This window comes from Brachyistius frenatus, unplaced genomic scaffold (assembly GCF_029030835.1).
Source record: "Brachyistius frenatus isolate BFR_SWC_R1_liver_20210118 unplaced genomic scaffold, ASM2903083v1 Contig_13, whole genome shotgun sequence".
In the NCBI taxonomy this organism is placed as follows: domain Eukaryota; kingdom Metazoa; phylum Chordata; class Actinopteri; family Embiotocidae; genus Brachyistius; species Brachyistius frenatus.
In genome coordinates, this window is record NW_027210612.1 from 5,538,702 (window position 1) to 5,562,500 (window position 23,799).

General features: G+C 44.4%; 1 protein-coding gene across 1 annotated transcript; it reads left to right on the top strand.

Moving 5' to 3' along the window:
- Window positions 1-1,129: 1,129 nt before the first annotated feature.
- Window positions 1,130-21,886, top strand: map3k21 (mitogen-activated protein kinase kinase kinase 21). The gene is made up of 10 exons (XM_069692919.1): window positions 1,130-2,031; window positions 13,244-13,424; window positions 13,556-13,704; window positions 14,936-15,111; window positions 16,940-17,180; window positions 18,005-18,127; window positions 19,874-20,024; window positions 20,286-20,380; window positions 20,470-21,303; window positions 21,394-21,886. Exons 1-10 carry the CDS (start codon window positions 1,215-1,217, stop codon window positions 21,768-21,770), a joined length of 3,144 nt encoding a protein of 1,047 aa, XP_069549020.1. The 5' UTR covers window positions 1,130-1,214; the 3' UTR covers window positions 21,771-21,886.
- The last annotated feature ends 1,913 nt before the right edge of the window (window positions 21,887-23,799 follow it).

Genomic DNA, 23,799 nt, shown 5'->3' on the forward strand with positions numbered 1-23,799 from the left:
CTCACACATTCCTACGGTAGCTCCTCCCCCTCCCCCTTTTTTTTTTTTTTTTTTTTTTACTGCTGCGGCGGTCACGTGTCACGCAGTCCCTCCAATCAGAGCGCATCCCAGTCGGCAGCGAGAGCAGCAAGCGGCGTCCCGAGCTCCTCGTCCGGCCACTGCGAGGTCCGACTCCGTCTGGCGACGACGACGGCAGCGGGGGGCTTGTTTTGATTAAAGTATTCCATGTTTGGTTTTTTTTTTTTTTTTTTTTTTTGTCTTTTCCACCCCCACCAACCAACCAACCAACCAACCCTCTCTCTTGCGTCGAAATCCGGGATGTTCGTCCCTCGAAGGAGACATAAAACTTTGGGAGTAAACTATCTTAAAGCGGAGAGGAGCAACTTTTTTTTTTTTTTTTTTTTTTCTCCCCCAACTGCCGTACTTAGTCAAAACGGGCTGACCTATGCTAAGCTAACCCGCTAGCACCTCCTCCTCCTCCTCCTCTACACACACACACACACAAAAAGTCTGGAATTACAGTTGAAACTCCGATTAAAAAGTCCACAAACGAGCAGGCGGACTTTGCGTTTCGCGTTTTTTTTTTTTTTTCGGGTACCGTATGAGTGTTTACCGGCTTCCACCTTTCGAAGCGAAAGCGAGTCCCGCGGAGCTTCTCCTCCCCGTGTCCGGTCGGAGGGGGGACGGTGCAGGTGCACTTCTTCTGGCACCTGCGGGGGAAACTTGTTCATCGGCAGAGAGCTAACTTTAGCCTGTTCAGGTTAGCTTTTTTTTTTATTTTTTTTTTTTTTATTTAATCATAGTTTTAATTGTTTAGGATAATATTTGTTTATTTCTAGTTTTATATTTAACACGTAAAAGCGGTGGTATTAGCTGAACCTTATTTCGGCTAACCTTAGACCTCGCTAGCTTGTTATTGACCCTCACTTTTACCGGAGTGGCGACGTGGATGAAGGGTTGTAGACTGTGTCTCTGTGTCTCTGTCTGTCTCTGTGTCTCTCTCTGTCTCCCACAGGACGTTACTCTGCCGCAGGGAAATCCGCTTCTACTCGTATCGGATAGTCTTAGTAGATGTGACAGTATGAGGATTTCAAAAAGTTACATTTCACCGTTTTAAAGTTTTTTTTTTTATTTATTTTTTTTCCATTTTGATCTTAAAAAAAAAAAAAAAAAAAAAGCTCCGCACCCTATGGTGCCGCTACGGCCACCGAGAAATGGATGTCTCGCAGGCCGCTTTCCCAAACGGTGAAGGGCGGCCGGGCGGCGGCGGTGGTGGTGGTGGTGATGGTGGGGGGACCGGGGAGCACGCATGGACGGAGTCCCCCGCTGTTCGGGCGTGGGCTCACTCTGCCCCGCTGTGCTCGACGCGATCCCTGTGGACAGCCGCGTATGACTACGAGGCAAGCGGCGAGGACGAGCTCAGTCTCAGACGAGGGGACGTGGTAGAGGTCCTGTCCAAGGACGCTGCGATCTCCGGGGATGAGGGGTGGTGGACAGGCAAAATCAACCACCGGGTCGGGATTTTCCCCTCCAATTATGTCACCTACCAGCCCGCTATTTACCGTCTCCCAGCTACGAGTGGGTCGGTGGGGGAACGAGAGACAGTCCCGGGCTCCCCCGTCCAGATTCCCTTCAGTGAACTGGTATTAGAGGAGATCATAGGCGTGGGTGGATTTGGCAAAGTTTACCGGGGCACATGGAAAGATCAGGAGGTCGCCGTGAAGGCTGCTCGGCAAGACCCAGATGAAGACATAACAGCCACCGCCGGCAGTGTTAAACAAGAAGCGAAGCTTTTCTCCATGCTGCAGCACCCCAACATTATTAAACTGGAAGGGCATTGTTTGGAGGAGCCCAACCTGTGCCTGGTCATGGAATATGCCCGTGGCGGGACACTGAACCGGGTGTTGACCGGAAGGCGCATCCCTCCGCACATCCTGGTCAACTGGGCCGTGCAGATCGCACGCGGGATGCACTATCTGCACGAGGAGGCCGTGGTACCCATCATCCATCGTGACCTGAAGTCCAGCAACAGTAAGTAAAGATTAAAGTCTACGTATTTAAAAAAAAAAAAAAGAGAGAAACTGAGATAACTTTCGAAAGTCCTGGTGGGGACCGAGGAGGGCCACGCACCTGTTGCACATGCAGCTCACCACCTCCTGTTAGTTATAGTAATGTTTTATGTCTGCTGTAACTATGATAGTGTTAACTAACTTCCCAGCCTCTTTTAAAGCAATTGTTATGTTATGTCTACTTCTCCAAATCTCTCAATTCTGTTCAGCAAATCCACAGCATGTATCAGCAAGTCCCACAAACAGTGATTCACTAATAACATTGGGAAATGTTTACCTTATGCTTATAAGTTATTCGGAAAACAATCTGTCATTACAGAATAAAGCGGGTTTGATGAAAATTTATAATCCACTTATAGCTCCCCCACAACCTGGTGCAGTACTGGACCACACTCAGGATAGATTTAAAACAGTGTACTGTGTGTGTGAGAGAGAGAGAGAGAGAGAGTGTGTGTTTGTGTGTGGGGGTGGGAGGGTGCGCCATTGAGAGGATGTGAAATAGAGTCAGAGTTTGCTCAGCTGGCCCCCCATGCACTCACTCTCCCTCACCCTTTAACACACACACACACACACACACACACACACACACACACACACACCTCCCCAGCCCCCTCTCCACCAAAAGCTGAAATGTTGTTCAAATAAAGTCAGTGATTTACCAAACACATAAGGAGTCACACTCGGTACACACTGTCAGGCCATGTGCTCAACCAACCACAGCTCATACCACAGTTCAGAGAGGAAAAACAAGTCAGTCAGAGTACCTGCCTGGATATATTAATACAGAGATTAGGATTTGCTTATGGACTTAATGCAGTGCAAGAATGATGACTTATTCAGCAGGCAATGTCTGCATAGTTTTACAATTGCCAAGTCTGAAGAAATAACTCCGATTAAGAGTCTTCAGTACTTTTAAATCTCAAGATTTGAGAGTCTCTGTAACATAGCAGGCTCATGTAGCTGAACTTGGTTCTGTGCTGTCGACCAACTGTGCTCCTCCGTGGACCGGTAGTTGACAACAGGCCAGCAAACTTTAGTTTCCCAGGACTGAATAATGAATGGAAAAGGACTCGATGAGAAAAGGGCTCCGAGTCATATACCCATCGACACAGGCTACTCGGCTCAACTCTGCTATATTTATGTCTGTAATAAAGACTCCAAACACTATTTCTCCCTTTTGTGACCAGAGACTGTTATCAACCTGGGGCCATGTGGGGAGCACCTCTGGCATACTGATGTCTGGTTATCTCCAGCTGAGAGTGTCAACGTGTGAATGTTGGGCCAAAACATGTGAAATGTACACGGACCAGATCCTCCATGATCACCAGGTTCATACATTTTCATCGGATTGTAAAAGATACTGTTGTACAGATGTGGAAGGTCCATTGACTACAAAATCTGTGCATGCAGCTCAAATATACATATAGTCATAAGTTCCTAAACATCCATCCAGGTCTTGTTTGTAGGTGATGGTTTCATATAGTCCAAACATGACAAAAAGTCCACATTGTATCTTTATATTCAGAAGAAAATAGTAAAAATATATTGTGGTAACTGAAAAAAACAACACCCAAAACTAATACCAGTATTTTAGAATATATATATATATATATATAATACAGTATATCTTTTAGAAATAATGTAAAGTTCATAGGTTAGTTTTTCCAACAGAATAATGAAACTAATTCACTCTATGAAATGTAAACATAACTTTATTTTGAAATGTGTCAGGGCTTTTCAAACAGTTGTGTTTTTGTGCCCTCGATGAAACGTCAGCGCAACGTTGTCTTATTTAAGATGAAGATTTGTGTTAATTACAGGGCAGATGGAGAGAAAGGATTTAACTGCTGTTTAGGCTGCTTCAGCTAATCGGATGTTTGGTGAACATACAACAAACAGACTCCCCCGAACAGGCACAGTGCTGCTAACACAAGTCGGTGTGTTTGTCCTGCCACTTCACTGTGACCTAGAGGGGGAATTTAAAGCCAGAATTAGGAGAGCTCCTTCACAGTGAGCTTATTGCAGTACTGAGCTGGGATAAAAAAAATAAATTAAAAAAAACGGGAACACAAAATTCCCAACCAAACATGTTTTTCTGAATTCGCTCAAAATCTAGAGCTCAATGCTAAACTTTTCCCACAAATTGAGACAAACCAGACTCAGTTTTACCAACGGTGCTGCTACTAGTTGCGTGCAGTGGATCGTCCCAGGGTCAGAAGTCTGAACATCTGTAGTCGATATACAGCATTATCTAAATAAAGAGCGAATGAAAGAAGCTGTACGTGTTTGCTTAGAACCAGGGCAGTGAGTTCACAAAAGACTTTCTCCTGCACACAAACACACAAACGGCACCCTGTGGCGTTTTGGGTTGTTTTCCCAGTAAAAAAAAAAAAAAAAAAAAAAAAAAAAACTAGAATAATGCAGCTTAGAGAAGTTGTTGCATCTGCTAGTGTGGGCCTGTTGTCTGTTTGTCTTGGCATTATGTTTGCGTTGGTCAGTCTAAAAGGATGAAAGGAGGGAGAATTATCTACACAGGGGGTAAAAGGAAAATTGATACACTGCAATAAGGGGTTGTTAATCAGCAATCTGTCATTATTTTCAATATTTAATGAGGCAACATTGTTAGTGTGGCTTTTTCTCGTCTCTATTTCTGTCAAGTTGTGTCACCGGAGTATGTTTCCTCTCGGTGTAAACCAGGACATACACAGAGGAAGAACAACAAAACTTGTCCAACTTCACTCAACTACTCTGCCTGTCATTTATCAACTTCCAGTGTACACATATCCTCCACGCAGACAAACATGCAGCTATTTGATCAATGATTAGCCTGTAAAGTAATATGTTGGAAGTCAGCAAGATTTGTCCAATCTCTTTTGTGTTTTTCAACCTAATCTGTAAAATCCCAGCCTGCAGGGAGGAATGTTGCTAATGAGGGATAAAAGCTTAACATACGTTTACACAATGGACTGGTCAAGCAGCGGTTGCTAGGCTACTGTGGCCAGAAGAATGGCTAGGACTCGGAGGGTCTCAAAGCCCTCGTTTTGTTTTGTTCTGTTCATATTTAATCTCCCAGAGAGCAGCGGTACTCTTTTATTGCCACAAACTGAGGGGGTTTCCCTTCTTACTTTGTTATTTTTCTCCTTCCTTCCCTTGTTCCAACCTGCTCCCACTTGCTTATTATTTTTCATGTCTACTTTTCGGCCTGTGCAATTTTCAGACTTTAAAGGATAATGATTTTAACGTCAAGTTCTTGAAAGAAATCCAAACTAACAAAGGAATTATCCTGCTAACCAGTATTGTCTGGCTGAATGTAGCCTGATGTAGCGTACGTTTTTGTGCATCAGAGCTCCACTGTCAACCAAAACTACTGTTTACTAATACTGCTGTAATGGCATTTACTCAGTGAAATAAATATGTATATAATATACTTTGTTCTGAAACAACTCTGCAACTGCTTTTGTAATTTCTGAAGAGTTGCTCGATGTTAGGCAGATGTCGATTAGCGTGCTCAGAGATTGTAAATGTAAGGGTAAAGAAAATATACAGTATGTCCCCTAAATACAATAACATATTTCTTACGTTTTTAATTGGTTTAAATTTCTGCGGAAGACAGATCGCATAAGTTATATCAACTCCAGCGATGTCAGCAGCATGTGTTACATAGATTAATTTATTGCTAATGTGGATTTGATCATCTTCCTTTGCTTATTTCTCCTGGTGTTATTCTTTACCTCCTTTCATTGCCCTTCCCTTCTTCCCCAGCGCATGACTTTGATTGAAATGTTTTTACACCAGGACCGGTTGAATTCATAGAGCGCCAGTTAAGGGCGAGAAATCACTGAAACCTGGCTCTGAGCCAGCACGCATAACCCACATTAACGCTGTAGTTTCACATCTTGGTGCGAGCGATAGTATGTCAGGAATGTGTGCTCGAATGCCACTGAAAGCTGATGGAGTTCCCCTTGGAGCGTGTGCAACAGCATTCTCCCATCAATCTTATGCTATTGTTGGACTTCATCACGCCGTCCCTGCGTCCTCCCCCCCCCCTCCCTCCCCGTTTCTATCTCCGTGCACCATTACTCTGCAGACCTGATAAAAGTTGTGGAAGTACAGGACGGATTTCCCATCGTGCTGGACAAACTGAAAACAGTGCAGATGCAGTAATAAGTGCAGATAAGGTTTTGAAATCAGATTTTACAGCGATAACTGTGACACCACCGAAGGACCCTATCGTGACAGGAACCAGGGCAAAGTGTTAAGACTCGTTCAGATGAAAAGTGTTATTTCCATTTCTGTACGTGTAGCACACGAAGCCAAAGTAAGCTCCAAAATGATTAGCAGAGTTGTGATAAATCATAGTGTCATCAAGCAGTTGTCTGTTCCAATGATAAACAAAAATGGCTCAACAAATGATTACGATATTCCAGATTGTAGTCTTAAAGTAAAAAAAACTAATATTGTTGAGGCAAGCGACAAATTTACTATTATTTTGGGCAAAAATGTCTGCCTAAGAAATTCATGTAATAAATATAATCCCAATCCCAATCAGGTTTATTTGATGGCACACAAAGGATCAGCCCACCGCACTGCTAGGTGTGAAACAAATAGGCTTTATCTTCCTTGTGAACCATCCTACTTCTGCAGGAAAAGCTCTGCAACTTCTCTCCAACCCCGTTTTTCATTACTAGGTCATAACGAGCCACACCACAGGAGAGAAAACAGTTCGGTCTGAAGTAGCTCAGATGAAGTGCCCCTCAAGAGAATCCCTTTTCCCTCCACTGATTTTTCTCTTGTCTTACTCTACTTCTGGAATAAGTAGAATCTAAGAGGAAAAGTTACCAAAGCTTGACTAGGTGTTGCAGGGCAACTTTTCTCTGGCTTCCCACAATTACCCCTGGTGACACACAGACAGTTACTGCCTGTCCTTTCTCTGACGAGAGAATGGGCAGAGGGGAGAGAGGAGGAGTTGAGATGCTTTCACTGTGTTTTTTATGACCTCTCCCTGACTGCACCTATTGTTGCAGGGCTGGGTGAAAAGGAAAAGGGCCCACAGCTGAGAAGAGCTGCCTTCCAAATCAACCAATCCCCTCCGCCGCTCGCCAAGCACATCGATAGATGCGAATACAGAAAAAGCCACTTGTTGTACACCTTTAACATTCGATATGTTTTAATTAGCCTCGCTCGGGGTTAATTCAAGCTTTTACAGACCCTGACTCGGAGAGGAAGGGGACAGACAAAGAGCAAGTGGCCCAGAGAGATGTGACCATGATAGATGGATTTAGCCAGCCATTAGCCCCGATCCTTTTCCCATCCACCAGAATGCCTGGGGGCACTCTCATTTCAAGCAGGAGAGACAGACCCGTCACTGAATGTTTAGCAGCCTTGTTTCTGCTTACTACAGGAAGCCCTCTTACACTCATGCTTAGTCAGTTGGCACAGTTAAGAAAATACTGCCTCGTCAAGTTAGGAGGCTGCGCTCTGAATCTTCACTGCAACCATCGATGGCTTTTAATTATAAATCTCTTTAGCAGCACATCCACACACTGATTCAGATTTTAAGTTTTATAAGTGGTTTGTATCATAAGAAGCACCGTTTCACACAGCAAAAATAAAATGCTTGTTTCTCTACTCTGTACTGTTGTTGCTCTTCCCGGCTTCATGTATTAAATGTATTGCATCATATGCATGAAATACTGTAAGAATGGATATAGCCAGGTTGTACTGAACACATTAAGGCTTGTAATGTCAATGGAGTATTACTGAAAATGAACAAAAAATTGGCAACAGTGGTGTATCTTCCAAAACTTTTTATTTTCTTCGCTCACTGGTTTGTTGAATTTCAGCTGCTGCAGAGTTACTGAGTGTAACTGAAGCATTTTTAGTTTATGAATGAAAGATGAAATGGTGTTTGCCCAATAATTCTATTTTCTTCCTTTTACCTCGAGGGGGAGAAGGCAATGGGAAGAAGCGTGGGACCTGCTTTGAAGGCAGCAGCTCCGCTTCTGATCTTCCCACTGTCCCACCATGAAAGATGGGTCTGCCTCAAGATCCACTGTCGGAAAGGGGAATTAAATGGGGGGTTGGACTGAGGGGTGGGGTCTGCCTTGGAGGCATATCCATCTCCAATTGCGCTGAGCTGTTGTCCGCTTCAAAACAATTACTTTTCAAAAGGGTAAGAAAATATAGACTGTTTTGAGGACTGTGACTGCAAACTATCACAGGACATTTGTGATGTTGATAAGAAATTCACGTTGGAAAAAACAGATTATATGTCCATCTTAAAGTAAACAAAATTGAGTTTATGTGCTCTATTTACCTATTTTTATTACATCGAACAATTTTCACACATCACCTGTAGCTTATGAAACTGGCAAACCTACAACCCTGACTGCAAGATAGACAAAACTGCATTTACAAATGTGAATTATAGTTTATTATGAAAAGGATATGTTGACACAAGCACTGGCTCATTTTACAGTAGGAGCTTCATCTAACTATATTTCCATTTAGTATCCTCTCCAAATCTTTATGGGCTTGGATCGATTACTACCGGTGAAAAGCTTTTGCTGCTGTCAAATTTAGGAATTTATATACCAACTAATGATACATTTTCCATACATTTGCTCTAACCCGCAACCTTATTTAGACCAGAGTGAACTTATTACCAGAGAAATACTATGCGCACTAAATGCACAGTTACCTCCTCTCTTTAAAAATATGGTCTGAAGGCTAAAACAATACTCAAAATTGACACCCAGTCACAGCCTGATTTCACACGTTGGCTCAGGTGTAAAGGCTTTACATGTGCTAACTTTACACTTAGTCAGTTCACTGGCAGTAGATTTATCTTTGCAGTACAGGGTGGCGTTTGACCTGGGCCTCGACGTTAAGGATGGACCTAAAAACAGGTCAACCAGAGCATCTCTTCTCTTTTTTTTTAATGTAATTTCCCTTATTTCTTCCACCTAATTCCTCAAAAGCATATGAGCCAATATGCTTTTCAGATTTGCACGTTTGCCATGAACAGATACCGTTTTTGTGTTTCCTCATAACTTCTCGATGACGAAAGTAAAATAAAAGAAATGTCTGCAACCAGTGAGATGTCTTAAATAATAACTTGAGGCTTTTTCCCATCAGTCAGGCTTATGTTTCAAGGCTGGACAAAATATCTTTGAGTTTCTTTGAACCTACTGAGAATAACCTTAGAAATTACAATAGGATGAAGGCGTTGTAGGAGGTGGACTTCAAAGAAGGGCTGGTAGCATCTGTTGGAGGTCAGTCAGTGAAGAGGCCACCATGATGAGTAACTATGATTTAGCTTCTTTTCTTCCACATATACCTTGTTTGATGGAGTAATCTTCCCTTTACAAACTTTGCTATTAAAAAAAATATATATATCATAATATATTAAATGAGGCTAGTCCAATATTATAACAGCGCCTTTCATAAATAACTTTTTTATATATATATATTTTCACTGCTTACTTAAGCTATTCAGGTTTACATGGCATATTTAGAACTTCACCATATGTTTAAGATTTGAGTGATTTTGGGGTGTAGACAGGAGAGTTAGTATCACGTGAGTTTTGTGACAGCAAATGTGAGCATAAATTTAGATCATAGGAGTCACGCAAAAACTTAACAATAAAGTTAATTTCTGTAGCACATTTCATTTATAAAAAAAAAAAGCTGGTCCAAACAATAAATCTAGAAAATAATGAATAGTTGCTGCCCCAATTGATATTTTTTTCTCCTATTTATTAGGTAATATTTTTTATAATTTAATTTAATATTCATTTCTTGACAGTTAATCCTTCCATAAATGGCTAAACCCAAACAATACAATAAAAATAATAATAATAATATTGCACAGTATGTTTGGACAGATTTATACATTGGATGATGACGTGCAAGACTTTATCAATCATAGAATATCAGGTTAACCAGCCGTGGCTATGAAGTGTTTTCTTATTATGAGCTTCCAGGATCCCAAAACAAAATGGCTGGCTGGTTTTAAAGGTGCTTTCTGTAGCATAACGTCAGCATGGAGTCATGTAGGCAAGAGCTAGGTCTTTTATCAGAAATTTCTAGAGGGCTGACACTGAAGTATCATGGGGCTACAAAGAAGGTATTTGGCACGATACCCTATAGGCCAATCAGCGCAGACGGGCTTATCCCAAAACCACTGTTCTGCTCGGCTGTGTAACTAACCCACCATAAGTCATTATGGCTACAGAGCCTGCTGGGAGGAATCTATGGAATCACTGAGAGCAGACATGACAACAGGAAATAGAAGTATATCATTGGTCTAGTGAAACCTGTTTGTAATGGTATTCCTATTGTTACCGCCCGGGTAGAGGATCCCCTCATTGCCCGGGGCTAGTAACGGCACCAATACCCCTGTTATTAGTGGAGACCCATAGGAGCCTCACTACGGTTAAATGATGCTTGATTTCATTTTAGGCCCTTTGAAAATGCTTGCAGACACCTGAAAAAAAATGTTAATTATCATCTTCTGTAACTTTGTCTGCAATTAGGGTAAAGATGATTTTTTTTTTTGATAAGAGCTAGTTTAAAAAGCAGGAATTGTCCTTTTTCGTGTTTCCCATCTTAACTGCGTGACAGATGAAGTTAAATGTTTACTTTTCTGTGTGTTTTAAATAAATAAATAAATACCTTTTAAATGATGCATCATTTAAAGAGTATACAAACTCCTGAGTGATAGCATCTTATTTTGGCAAGCATGGATTTTACTTTAATGCTAGTAAACATGTTTATACATCTTTGAGACGATTGACCAGCCTGTCATAGTTCGCATCCATCAAGTCAATGTGCTGCACAGAATAATGAGGCAACATACAGTATCAGATGTGTGCAATAATCCCGCATGTTATGTTTTAAGGTGCAAGTTGACTTTTTTTTTTCTTTTTGGTCAATTAGATGACAGATAATCAAAGCAGCATAAAACAAACAGTAAATCCTCATAGTTTACAAACTTGTGCCAGCAAATGCATTTTTTTGCATGAAAAGGACTTTAGCAGTTATTGAAATCAATACTGATTATTATACTGCGTGTTGAGCATTCATTTAACCAATTTAATAAAACCTTAACATTAGTCTAAATAGAACATGTGTATGAATATTAAGCCAAAACAACACGCAAGGATATTCATGACCAGTAAATAATATTGGAAAAAAAAAAGATTCAAATGAAATTGACTCTAATCTGAACGTGCTGGAGAAATAAATGTTTTTAATCGAGATTTGAATACTGGTAGTGAAGCTGATGACCTGATCTGGACACACAGTGAGGTATAAAGAGTTATATATAATATAAAATCTGTTAGATACCAAATCAATTTGGTAGTAGCCAATTCTGAGCACACGATGGGTAAAAAAAAAAAAAAAAAAAGTGTGAAAGGTACCGCTAAACTGTAAGTTATTGCTAGATATGGGATTTGTGTTTTTTATGCACTACCTTAAAAGAAATTCTGCATATATTTGTTTCAGTTTTGTGCATACACTGATATTTTATGCATTTGGTCGAGGTCTCAAAGCCAATTTCTGTCCATGTGTTCGTGTCAGCAGCGGCCCTCCTCTGCTCCCCTCCTACGTCTTTCAGCAGATCTGGTCCAAAGTTTGACACATTTGCTGCAGAAATGGTACCAAAGCCTTCCTAACTAGAATTCATAATCAGTGCGCTTTCTGTAGGTAAACCATGTCAGATGAGTCCCATGGGGTTATAAAACGAATTTGAATGTGCAACACAGGTGCACGTTTGTGCGTGACTGTGTTTTAGAAATGCAGAAAGAGTTTGTGTGTGTCTTTTGGCACGTCTTCGTTCCGTGCCGATGTGGAGGAGTAGGTCCAAGGTCAGCGAGTGATAGATAATACAGTCCGTCAAGAAACTCAAGTGGCATGATGTGCTTTTCAACACTTCCACTATGTATATTTATCACGACGTCCCTTGTTCCCATGGGAACCACAGCGTGTACACAGAAGTGTTTTCTTTTCATGTTTTCTGTTTTATTTTGAATTATTAACTCAACACCTCACTCGCATTGTCAAACCACATACAGGCTCATTTAGAGTCACATGTGAGCTTCTCTGCTGTGTGTCCACACAGCTGATAGGATGTGTTCAAACTGACCTGAAGTGTCCGTGTGCAAGTAATGAAATGGGAAAGTTTGTAATGTGAGAGGATCTTGGCAGTGGCAAAAACAAATGTGGAAAATAATACCCAAAGGATCAAAGGGTCTTTTTTGGCTGTTGATACACCACTTCGTGGAAAAAGCTGCTTCGTGCTATCGGAGGGATAAAATTAATATTTGGATATTGTTGTATCTGCACAGTTATTGCTGTTGAAAGGAAACATTGGGCGTTAGAAAGATGTTGCTACTCCCCAGTCACACCTGGCTGTCGGTGGCAAAGGTTCATTCAAACAGCTGAAATGCTCTCAAAGTGGCTGATTTCTGTGTTTACTAATGATACATGGACGAGTTTTCTCTTACCTGTAGCTTGTTTTTACTCTTTTTTTGTTTTGCTTGTTACTGTGCATATTTGTTTGGTTTTTAAAATACTATTGGTCTTTCTCAAACTGATTCTCGTGATGTTCTCACGCGTCGACTCTTTTGTCCTCAACCAGGACCAGCCAGAAAAACAAAAACCCACATGTTTGTGCAAGTCTGTCATTTTTTAACACTTGATTGGCACCGAGGGTCTTGACTTAACACGTCAGCGAGCTGTTGCTTGACGGTGGCAGAGGTCTCGGGCCGGGTGTAGTGTTACCGGCAGGTTCGGAGGGTTCCGGCTGTTCTTTAATGTGTTAAACAGTTCTAGGACCCGAGGACAGGTGCTTTGTGGCGCTGTCAGCCTTCTGTTTCTACAGTAATAAATGACCTGCATACCGCTGTTGGCCCTCCTGAATATCGACTATCATCTCCTCACCTGTATGGTTGTCCTTTTCTCTGTCCCCCCAACTCTTTGTGTCTCCCTTTCTTTCATTCTTCTTTCTCTTCCACTCCCCTCACATCTGTCACTTTCATCCCGATCCTGTATTTCCACTTTTCCTTTTCTCTCAATCACACATCGCTTGCTGTGCCCTTTCTCTCATGTGTATTTATGTTCATTTTTGCCTCTCTGATATTATGCTTTCCTGCCCTCTCCTTTTTCAGTTTTATTACTTGAAACAATTGAGAATGACGACATCGGGAGAAAGACCTTGAAGATCACGGATTTCGGCCTGGCCAGGGAGTGGCACAAAACCACAAAAATGTCAGCAGCAGGCACCTACTCCTGGATGGCCCCCGAGGTCATCAAATCATCTCTCTTCTCCAAAGGCAGTGACGTCTGGAGGTATGATAAGTGGCACACTACACGCAGGTGCCAGATAAAAATAAAATCTACTTTCTCTCGTCTGCCTGACATTATTCCTCTTTCCTTTGTTTAGTAATCATTTATCTTTCTTTTTTATCGCCACCCACCAGTTATGGCGTCTTGCTGTGGGAGCTGTTAACGGGGGAGGTGCCGTACCGTGGGATAGACGGTCTGGCTGTTGCGTACGGCGTGGCAGTCAACAAGTTAACTCTGCCGATCCCCTCCACCTGCCCTGAACCCTTCGCTAAGCTCATGGAAGGTAAAAGTGGTGTCAAATTAGGTTATTTTTTTAGCTTTATTTGTTCAGGATATCTCGGACATCTGTTTCGCATGAGAGACCTTAGAACAGATTATGCTGTCGACACACAAAATCCCATCAATGACACTAATGTAAAACAGTTATCACACACAGACAACCACGCTGTCAGAAATATTAGCCAGTAAAGCTTTAAAGTCTCAGAGAAATGACAGGTTTTTTAACTAATTGATGACATTTCTAAAGGGGAATCATTTCTTAAAGCTACAGACATACAGTAGAAATGCAAACAAAAGGATTGTAGAGACTGCATATGCTCGTTGAGAATATTTCAGATGTCTATTTGTGGTTATTTATGTTGTGTTTTGTTTTTGCAAAACAACGATCGGTCGAAATGTTTGTTTTTTTGGTTGCCAGACAAAAGATCACCAGAGGAGGACCCCTTTCCTTCTTGCTTGTAAAATGATGTGGCAAACTTGTCAATAAAATCTGACACAAACAGGGTTGTCATGGTCACAACATTTTTGTTGACAAATGATTGTCATACAAATAGCTGCAATTAACGATTCATTGGCTGTTTTATGGTGCTATTATAGCATAGGCCAATCATATTTTGATAATACATACACATCTTCTGAAGAACAACAACCACCAAGTGGCATTGAACATTTGAAGATAAATATAAATTATATTTCCGTTAACCTTTTAGGTTTTGTAAAAAGCACCACAAAAAAAATCACAGGACAGATCTGACATATATGACAACTCAAATAGCGTCTTACTGAAATAGACGAAGAAATCGCAGATAATGAAAGGTACCAATAATCTAACGATTATGCTAAACTTTTGTGGTCGGCTCAAGTAATCATGATCAGGCAATCAGACAAGACTCTTAGTTGAATTCTGCTTTAATGTGAGGATTTTCACTCGGTAGTTGTTTTGCACTGGATAATATTTGTATGGTAACAGATTTTGAGAAGAATCACAATTTGGCCAAAGTCTGCCTCCAGGATTTCCGTCAACAATATTGTTTGGGAATATGTGAAGCCATCTTTCAGTATCAGAGTGTTTCTTGTTCACAGTGGGCACATTTAGTTAATATCATTTTACACATCTTAATTTTCCCACAACAGGACAGAAGTAATTCCACGAACTGCAGTAGTTTTGTGTTTTTAATGCACAGATGAAACGGTACACAGACACCCCAGTGACAAGTGTTTGTGAATGTGTGCAGAGTGCTGGGACCAGGACCCCCATGTGCGTCCCTCCTTCTCCTGCATCCTGGAGCAGCTGTCGGCCATCGAGGAGGCGGTGATGGCCACCATGCCCCAGGACTCCTTCCACAGCATGCAGGACGACTGGCGTGTGGAGATCCAGGAGATGTTTGATGAGCTCAGGACCAAAGAGAAGGTGGGCCGGAGTGACGAGACCCGCACTGAAAAACATCCGAGTTTCGTAGCGCCTGACGTTATACCACACACGCGGTTCGAGGATAGATATTGTACATAAGATATATCCTGGAGTTCCTTCTCTGTCTGCTCTGTATCACACCGTCGGGGGAAGTTAGACCTGAAGCTCGCTGTTCTCTGCTGGTTTGGTTTTTAGTGACAGTACATGTCTAACCGTGATGTATCACTCTGGACAGCTTTTACAGACTTAAATGTTTAATTGGTTACTTTCAGTGGATTAGCTAATCTCACATTTAACAAAACGATTCATTAATGCAGAGGTGCTTTAGCGTACTTCCCCTCGTTAAGACCTTAATCTGCTTCCTGTACAAGTCTACCGTTGTTGGTTGAAAGTGGGAGGTTAATTAGTGTTTAGAGAAACAGCAGAATCAGCACACAGAGCTGGGTCAACGAATGATGAACTGAACAATGTGGATATTAATAACTCCACAGGTGGTGTTGTTTTAGGGGAATTTTCTACTACAGATTTATGTATTTTGCTTTGTACTAGTTCACCGGTTTTACTAAAGACTCTTTTGAAACCTTTGTGTTGTGTAATTTAAGAGTCACCCAGACTAAGCGAATCATGCTCAGTTGATTTTCTTTGTTGCCTCACTAATACAGTATGTAAAGATTTCATAAATCCAGAGGGGAAAAAAAATAGCTTTCAGTATTAGCTAACATTTTCCCATCGCACATTTTCTGACTCGTATAATTAGCCTTTGTGTCAGCAGATTTTCTGTAAACATCTCAGTAATCTGTGTCGAGGTGGGTGGCTGAAGGGGTTTGACTGGAAAGCCGCTTGATGGAAGTCATCCAGTAAGGATTATTATTACTCAGCTGAGAGCAATTAAAGAGAAAATAGAGGGAATGAAGAAAGGGTAAACCATGGGAGGAGACAAGACTGTGTAACTGTGTAACACAGCCTGAAACAGCAGGCAGTAATCTCCTGAAGACGGCTTGTTATGGATGGTGTTATCTAATACGCTCACTCCTTCCTGTTTTATAGATTTCTGTTTGTTTGTTTTTCACTGTCTTCAAACAGAAAAGAGTGTAAATCCTAATATATACGAGACATGACTGTAAAAGCGGCGCTGAATAATAATCCATAGAAGGCTTTGTAGATTAATAAGGCATTTTCCGGCTAAACAAGGCCAGTATTAGAGCTGACACCTCAAATGTGACGAATCAAATCATCTGTCTGAGACTGGGACTCCTCGAGTTCGGCAGAGTTTGGTAACCGGAGGCTCATGTAGAAATGGGAAGGTTGTGACGGGTGGGCTAAGACCGGGTGTCACTGGATGAGGACCCCGTCCCTGGCCAAGGTCAAGTCTGTCGGTCTTCAGAGCAGGCCGCTGGGACTGCGGTGGAGGTCGTGGGGAGCACAGGGTCGTCCGGTCGGGGGCAAGGCCAGGAACAGTTGAGAGTTTTCAACTGCAATGTCTCGCCGCAGCTGAAGGTCCACGGGCACGACGGACGGGGCGACAAGAAGCCCCGGTGGCAGCGTCTGCTTCAGGAGACCCGCTCGGATGCCACGGGGAAAGCAACAGATTTCAAATTTCTGTCCCAACCCCATTTTGACTGTGTTTTAACGGAGCGGCTCCGCAAAACCTGTAAACAGACTTTTAACGTGCAAAATTGGTGGATTCTCCTTTAAGAGAGAAGGTTTCAGTGCACAGAAGGTTTCTCAAGGGTGTCAGTTTCTTGCCCCGTGTTTTAATGGTGCTGCCATCATCTGAAATCTGTCTGCCAGTTTGGACTACACGCATCTTAACACGTGGTTCTTCCAGGAGCTGCGTTCCAGGGAAGAGGAGCTGACGCGAGCCGCCCTGCAGCAGAAGTCTCAGGAGGAGCTGCTGAAGCGTCGGGAGCAGCAGCTGGCCGAGCGGGAGATCAACGTGTTGGAGAGAGAGCTCAACATCCTCATTTTCCAGCTCAACAAAGACAAGCCCAACGTGAAGAAGAGGAAGGGCAAATTCAAACGCTCCCGCCTCAAACTGAAGGATGGGAACCGCATCAGCCTGCCCTCGGGTGAGCAAAACAACTGAGCGGATGTGTCGACCTGACGAGAAGTCAATCCCTGGAAATGAATGGGAGGTGTTGACTGATAACTGCAGTCCAGGCGGCAACTAGTGTGTCAACCTGTGTTACACTAGAGCCACCTGAAGTACCCGCACCGCACAGTACCTTCAAAAAAAAAAAAAAGTACTAACAAATACAAATTACCTTGAATAATTAATCAAACAGGGAATCATGACTCTCGTCAAAACATTTAGCCAAATGTCAGCAAAAGAAATAATTAAGGGTTGGAGGCTGCCGCTCAGACGGTAGAGTGGGTTGCACACCAATCGGAAGGTCGGCTGTTCAATCCCCAGCTCCTCCTGTCCACATCAAGCGAGACACTGAACCCTAAAAAAAAAAGAAAAGAGATTTGCTCCTGATGGTGTACCATCGGCGTGTTGTAAGTCGCTTTGGATAAAAGCATCAGCTAAATGAAATGTAATGTGTTAAATTACTACACAGTAAATATCCCCGACACTGCACATTTTAGAGTGTCTTTTTATTGCGATCAGTCTATACCGATGCTGCCGAATCAGCATCCCGACGTGCCACGCAGGTCGGGTGGAGGAAGAAAAAAAAATGAAGTTTTAAATCTTTTACTTCAACATGTGGAGAAATGGGGGTCGTGTTCGTATTGTTGTTGCGTTCGCAGCGGCGTGTGGCGCTTGCGCGTCCGCGCCTGTCGCTTGCGACGGCGGTGAACCTCGCTCGCCGCGCTCGGCATGCAAGCGCGCGCGTACTAAAGTGCTCTCTCCGCACTGTAATGACGGTATTGTACGTTGCACACGTTGCAGACTTCCAACACAAGATCACCGTGCAGGCGTCGCCTTCTACGGACAAGAGGCGGAGCCTTCACAGCACCAGCTCCTCTCCTCCCAGCAGTCCCACGCTCATCCCCCGGCTACGAGCCATCCAGCGTAAGTTCACGTTGTTGTTGTTGTTGTTGTTGTTGTTGTTGTTTTTGCACCTTCACGCGAATTCCGATTTTCTCAGGTTGTGACCGGTATGTTTCTCCGCCTGTTACGGAGTGAAGAAATCACATCAACTCACTGAGAGCTTCATGGGAACAGCGTCACTCAGTGTTTAGAGCCACGTCAACAAAAGCTTCCCGAGCCGCAAGCAGGCAGCCAGTTGTTTGAACAGCTTGATAAAGATGTTAGTCACGCACCGACACCCTTGTAATAACTGAAGCAAATTCCTCTTGTGCATTTGCGGTAGACGGTGATTTTCCGACTGATTGTTGCTCAGAGCTGTAATGGTCCTCACAGACGTGTTTGATATGGATCAAAATTCTGAAAAAGAACATTTAAGCCATAAAAATAATACATTTGTAAATAAGACATAAATAATAACAATAGATAATCAAGCAAACAACACAAAAGCGTAGAAATGATAATACAAATAATGAATGATAAAATCAGAATGCAATTCAAATTGAAATTGGGCCCGATCAGGAAATGCCAGTGAGAAGAAGTACGATTTAAATCGAGATTTAAAAACCGTTACCGGAGTTTGCTAAGATTGCTCGATAAGGTTATTTTATTTGTGGCCGCTGCGGCCAAAGAACTCAAAAACAGGCCGAGGCGGCGCTGCTTCGCGTCTGAGGTTCAGCATTTGAAGCTTTGTTTCGCAGCATTCACAAACGACTGCAGGAGCTGAGTCGGCGGCGGCGTGTGACGCTCGTGTTGGCCGGCGGTAACGTGTATGTTTCCCTCCCCAGTGACGTCCCACACGCGGCGGGACAGTTTGTATGTTTACCAACAGGATGTCGATCTGACCGGCGAGCTCGCGGCCTACTCCGGGTTCAGGAGGAAAGGCAAGCTATTGGCTGCTCGCAGGGCAGCGTGGGCGTGTCTGATGGCACCGGGCGCCGCGTGCGGTGAGAGGCCTCGGTGCCTAACGGCGTCGGCGGGGGGTGTGCGGATTGACGAGGTTTTTCCTGACGGGGTGGATGTGTTTTTTGGTTGTTTTTTTTTGAGGGGGGTGTTTGCTGCTTCTTCAAATTGTCTCACGGGGTCCTAACCTGGAAATCAAACGAGCGGGTGACAGTGACGAGGTGAAGCCGCCGATGTCTGACGTTCAGATTTATTTGAATCGTCTTTTGTTGTGTCTGGTGAACTAGTTCATTGGCACTTTAAAAAAACAAAACAAAAAAAACAACCCGTTGTTATCAGAGCTGGTCATTAACACGTCTTCTCGGCCCTCGTCTGTCGCTGCGACATATCTGGTGGATCCCGACTTCACTCGCACCTTCTCAGAACTTCACGACGACTAACCAACTCCCGTGAGGAACTTTTGTAACGGTGTTTTGGTTTTTTTTTTTACTTTCGGCTTGTTGGCTTTTTGAATTTTGCCGAAATTAACAGACATTGTCCGACAATATTTTCTAGTATGAAAAGGTGAAAAAGTCACTCTGAGTTATTGAAATAATTCATTTTGTATTTATTCGGTGTAAAATAGTATTAGACTGGATGTTATTTAGACTCTATTTAGGCTTTAAGAGAGAGAGAACATAATCATTCTAGAGAGAGAGATCACTGTTGGGGTTTTCACAGACGGCACAATACCGACTAACAAGTCTTCTCCAGACTCCCCCGTCAGGGGCGTCTGCTGCGAGATAGTTTTGGCTCTGCGGTCAAACTTCACTGTCGCTGTGTTAACAGTCACTCAAGACGAGAGCAACCGTACGTGGGGCCGCAGCTCCCTCTTCAGGCCGGAGGAGTTTGATGACGTGAAAAAGGGAATCAAGAAGAAAGGAAGGACCTGGGGCCCCAGTTCAGTGCAGAGCAAAGAGAGGCCTGCTGCTGCTGAGAGGTACGCTGTGTTTACGCACGCACGCACACACACACACACACACACACACACACACACACACACACACACACACACACACACACACACACACACACACACACACACACACGCACGCACCCGGCTGCTCATTTTTCAGTCGTCTTCAGACGTGGAATGACTTCTGATTGGTGCACAGTTAATTGGAGAATCCCCTTAACACACAGACACGCAGTCGTTGACTCAGTCCACTTTATGTTTCCCGTCTGCGCGTGTTGTTCCCAGAGTGCGTCCTCTGTCGGACGGCAGCAACCCCTGGTCCACCAGCCTGGTGAAGTCCCAGAAATCGGTCCCCCTCGCTGCCCTGTTCGCTGAACAAGGTGAGCTGAATGTTCCACCCGAGTGACGCCGATCGATTCGAGAGTTGAATTTGTTCATGATGTGCGACGTCCACGTCTCGTGTTTTCAGCGGGTGCCGGTAAAGATGAGGCGTTCTCCCAGGAATGTCCAGACAGCAGCTCCAAACCAAAGCAGCTCAAGTTCCCCAACCAGGTGTACATCGATCTACCTCTGTGGAGGGACGAGCAGCAGCCCCAGAGCCCCGGTGGAAACTGCGGGCCGGGAGACGCCGGGGTCGGGGCGGCGGGCCAGGGGGGCCCGCCGGAGTCCCCGGACGACCCCTACACCACCACGTCCACCTCGTCCACCTCCACCACCCCGCAGCTCACACCCACCAACAGCCTGAAAAGGACATCAGCTCGCCGCAAGACCGACTCGGTGCTGTACGGCTGCGGCTCGCTGCTGGCTTCGGTCGCGCTCGGTTATGACATCCGGGAGGCTCTCAAAAACTCCGCCCCCGGAGACGACTGCGAGCCCCCGCGGGAGGAGAAAGAGAAGAAGAAGAAGGAGGGCCTGTTTCAGCGCGCGACCCGCTTCCGCCGCAGCACCTCGCCGCCGAGCGGCCGCTCCCGCAAAGACGAGGCGTCGTCAAACCACACCTCCGCGCAACCCGTCAATCTCATCTCCATGTCGGCCATCATGGAATGCAACTCCACCAAGTGTCTCCTGCAGTCCGAGGCGGAGGTGTCGGAGTCCAACCCCGGGCGGGCGGAGCACGTGGCCGTCGATCACCCCGCAGAGCCACCCGGACCCCCCGGTGCGGCGGCATCCGCAGAAGGCCAGAGTGTCAAGGCTGCGGCTAAAACGCAGACGCCGGTGCAAACCCAAAGCCAGCCGCTCGAGCAGAGCAACCACAGCACGGGGTCGCGTCTCCGCCGAAAGAAATACACCACCAACCACAACAGTGAGTACCACGAAGCGGTGGAGTGAGCACGTGTCGACAGATTCTTCCAAATATTTGCACTCAATGAAAATGTATCTCGTCCGTTCACAGCCAACGGCCCGCCCACGCTGCCTCCTCCGGCCGCACAGAAGAAGCAGGAGAAGGAGAAGGACGCAGCGTCGGAGAAGCCCTCCGGCGGAGAGGCCTTCTCCAGACCCCGGCCGGTGTCGTTCCGGGCCAAACCCCACACCTGGGCCCTGCTGCGGGGGCGCAACAAGAGCTACTCGCTGGGCCACTACTCCGGAGGGAAGACGGCGCAGAACCTGAACATGGTGCTGTCCTCGGACGTGGGGGTGGGGGTGGGCTGCTCCCTGCTGGACATGGACACGGAGGGCCAGAAGCGGGACTGCACGGTGCCGCTGTGCCGCATTCAGAGCTCCCCGGGACGGCCCTCCGTCTTCGAGCTGGAGAAGGAGTTCCTCTCTTAGGGGCCTCGAGAAGCGATCCGCTGCGGTTGTAGTTCGTCCCGTACAAGAACATACAGGCGAGAGTTTTTGGCCCGGAGCTCCTGGAGGGTTTACAAAAACAAAACCAGGCTGCCTTTGTTCCCGTTTGGAATTTTTTTTTTTTTTTTTTTTTTTTTAAAGAGTTCTTTACGGAACTATAGAACCCGGCGTTGTCGTAGTTCTAGAACATAGTGACGTTGGTGTTCTGGAGTTCTGGAACACGCCTGCGTCACAGGAGTTCTAGAATGTGTCTCTCCAGCCTTACGCACACACGCACACACACGCACGCACACACACACACACACACACACGCACACACACACACACACACACACACACACACACACACACACACACACACACACACAGCCTTGTCTCATTCTAGAACCCACTCGCAGTTCTGAAACTTGAGCAGAACATTCCAGAGCCGGATCAGCAGCTCGTCGTCTGACCCCTCGGTGCTCGACTGCCACCTCCGTTCGCCCATCTCTCTCTCTCTCTCTCCCTTCGTCCCCCCGTCCCGTCCCCCCCCGTGTCCCGTCCCCCCCCAGCCCCCTCCTCCCGTTCACCTTTTCTGTTCTGTCAGTGCAGCTAAACGTTGACCGCTGCTGCAGCTTTCGCAACACAATACCCTCACCTTTTTATTTATATATATATTTTTATAGGTAATTTAATATGAAGAGACTTGACCTTACCTTAGCAAACCAGCAGGACAAACATTCCATGTCAGTTTCAAAGCTGTGTGATCACGCTTTTAGATTTTTTTTTTTTTTGGACTTGAGAATCATGCATGCGAGTACCCTGAAAATGTTGAACAAAAAAAAAACACAAAAAAAAAAAGCATTATTCCTCGTTTGTAAATATTTCTTTTTATCCATGATCAGCCTAATGCTGGCAGTTGTTTTGTATTGCATATATGCTGTTTTATGACCGTTTAAAAGTCAGCGACGCTGCAGTACAGTTTGGGTTCTCGGGGAAAGGCGACACGCCGCATCGTAGTCGGGACGCGCGTTTGTTTCCACCCGGAACGCCCCGAAGATTTTTTTTTTTTTTTTTTTTTTTTTAGAGAACGAGGGTAGAAAAACACTGGAAGTCCCGACAAAGCAGACGCGGAATCTTTTCATTTAAAAGTTGTGGTCGCGCGTTGCTAAAAATGGGATTTTTCTAAAGAGTATTTATAGAGGAGGTCTTTTTTTGTTTTGATTTCCTACACTGAGCGCAGCGCAGCAGAGTGAGGCGACGCTTCACCAATGAATGTTCAACGTCAGGAAAAAAAACTCACCCCAAATTTTTGTTGTTGTTGTTTTTTTTTTGGTCTTAATTCCCCCGACGACAGCAGATTATTTCAAACTGTGAGGACAGTTTAATTTCCTCGTAAACAGCTGAGGAGTAAAAAGAACTGCACAAAAGTCTTGTTTGTTTTTTTTTTTTTTTTTTTTAAAGCTCAATTGACCGTCGGCTCAGATTTCAACCCCGGTTTAATTGAAGATGCGTAATTATGCTGTTACGTGAAACTGATTTGACTTTTTTTTGAGTTTGTTTGCTTTGGTTTGTTGACGTCTTCTGCAACGGTTTCCCCATTCAGCCAAATATCCACGTCGAGCTCAGGAAAGTCGAGAGATGTTTTGAGGACAGAATTTGACAAAGAGGACGCGGTTTTACCGTCATTGTACCGCAAACTTACAGCCGGTGAAACGGTTTCCTGAGGATCCGCCGAGGCCTCAGCGTCCTCGTTTGTTCAATCGGGTTGTTTTTTTTTGTTTTTGTTTTTTTTCTCCAGACTTTCTGTGAACCCGACTGACAATCTCATATTTCTGCGAGGAACGACATTCCGCTCCGACGCAGTTTAATGTGTCAGCGTTCGCTTTCAGATATTGAGTAAAAAAAAAAAAAACAACACAAAAACAAAAGTGATCTCATTCAGATTCTGTTCCTCAAATTGCACACTTGCACTCCCTATTTTTAAATGCTGCACTATAAAAAAAAAATAAAAAAAAAATCAAAATTGTAA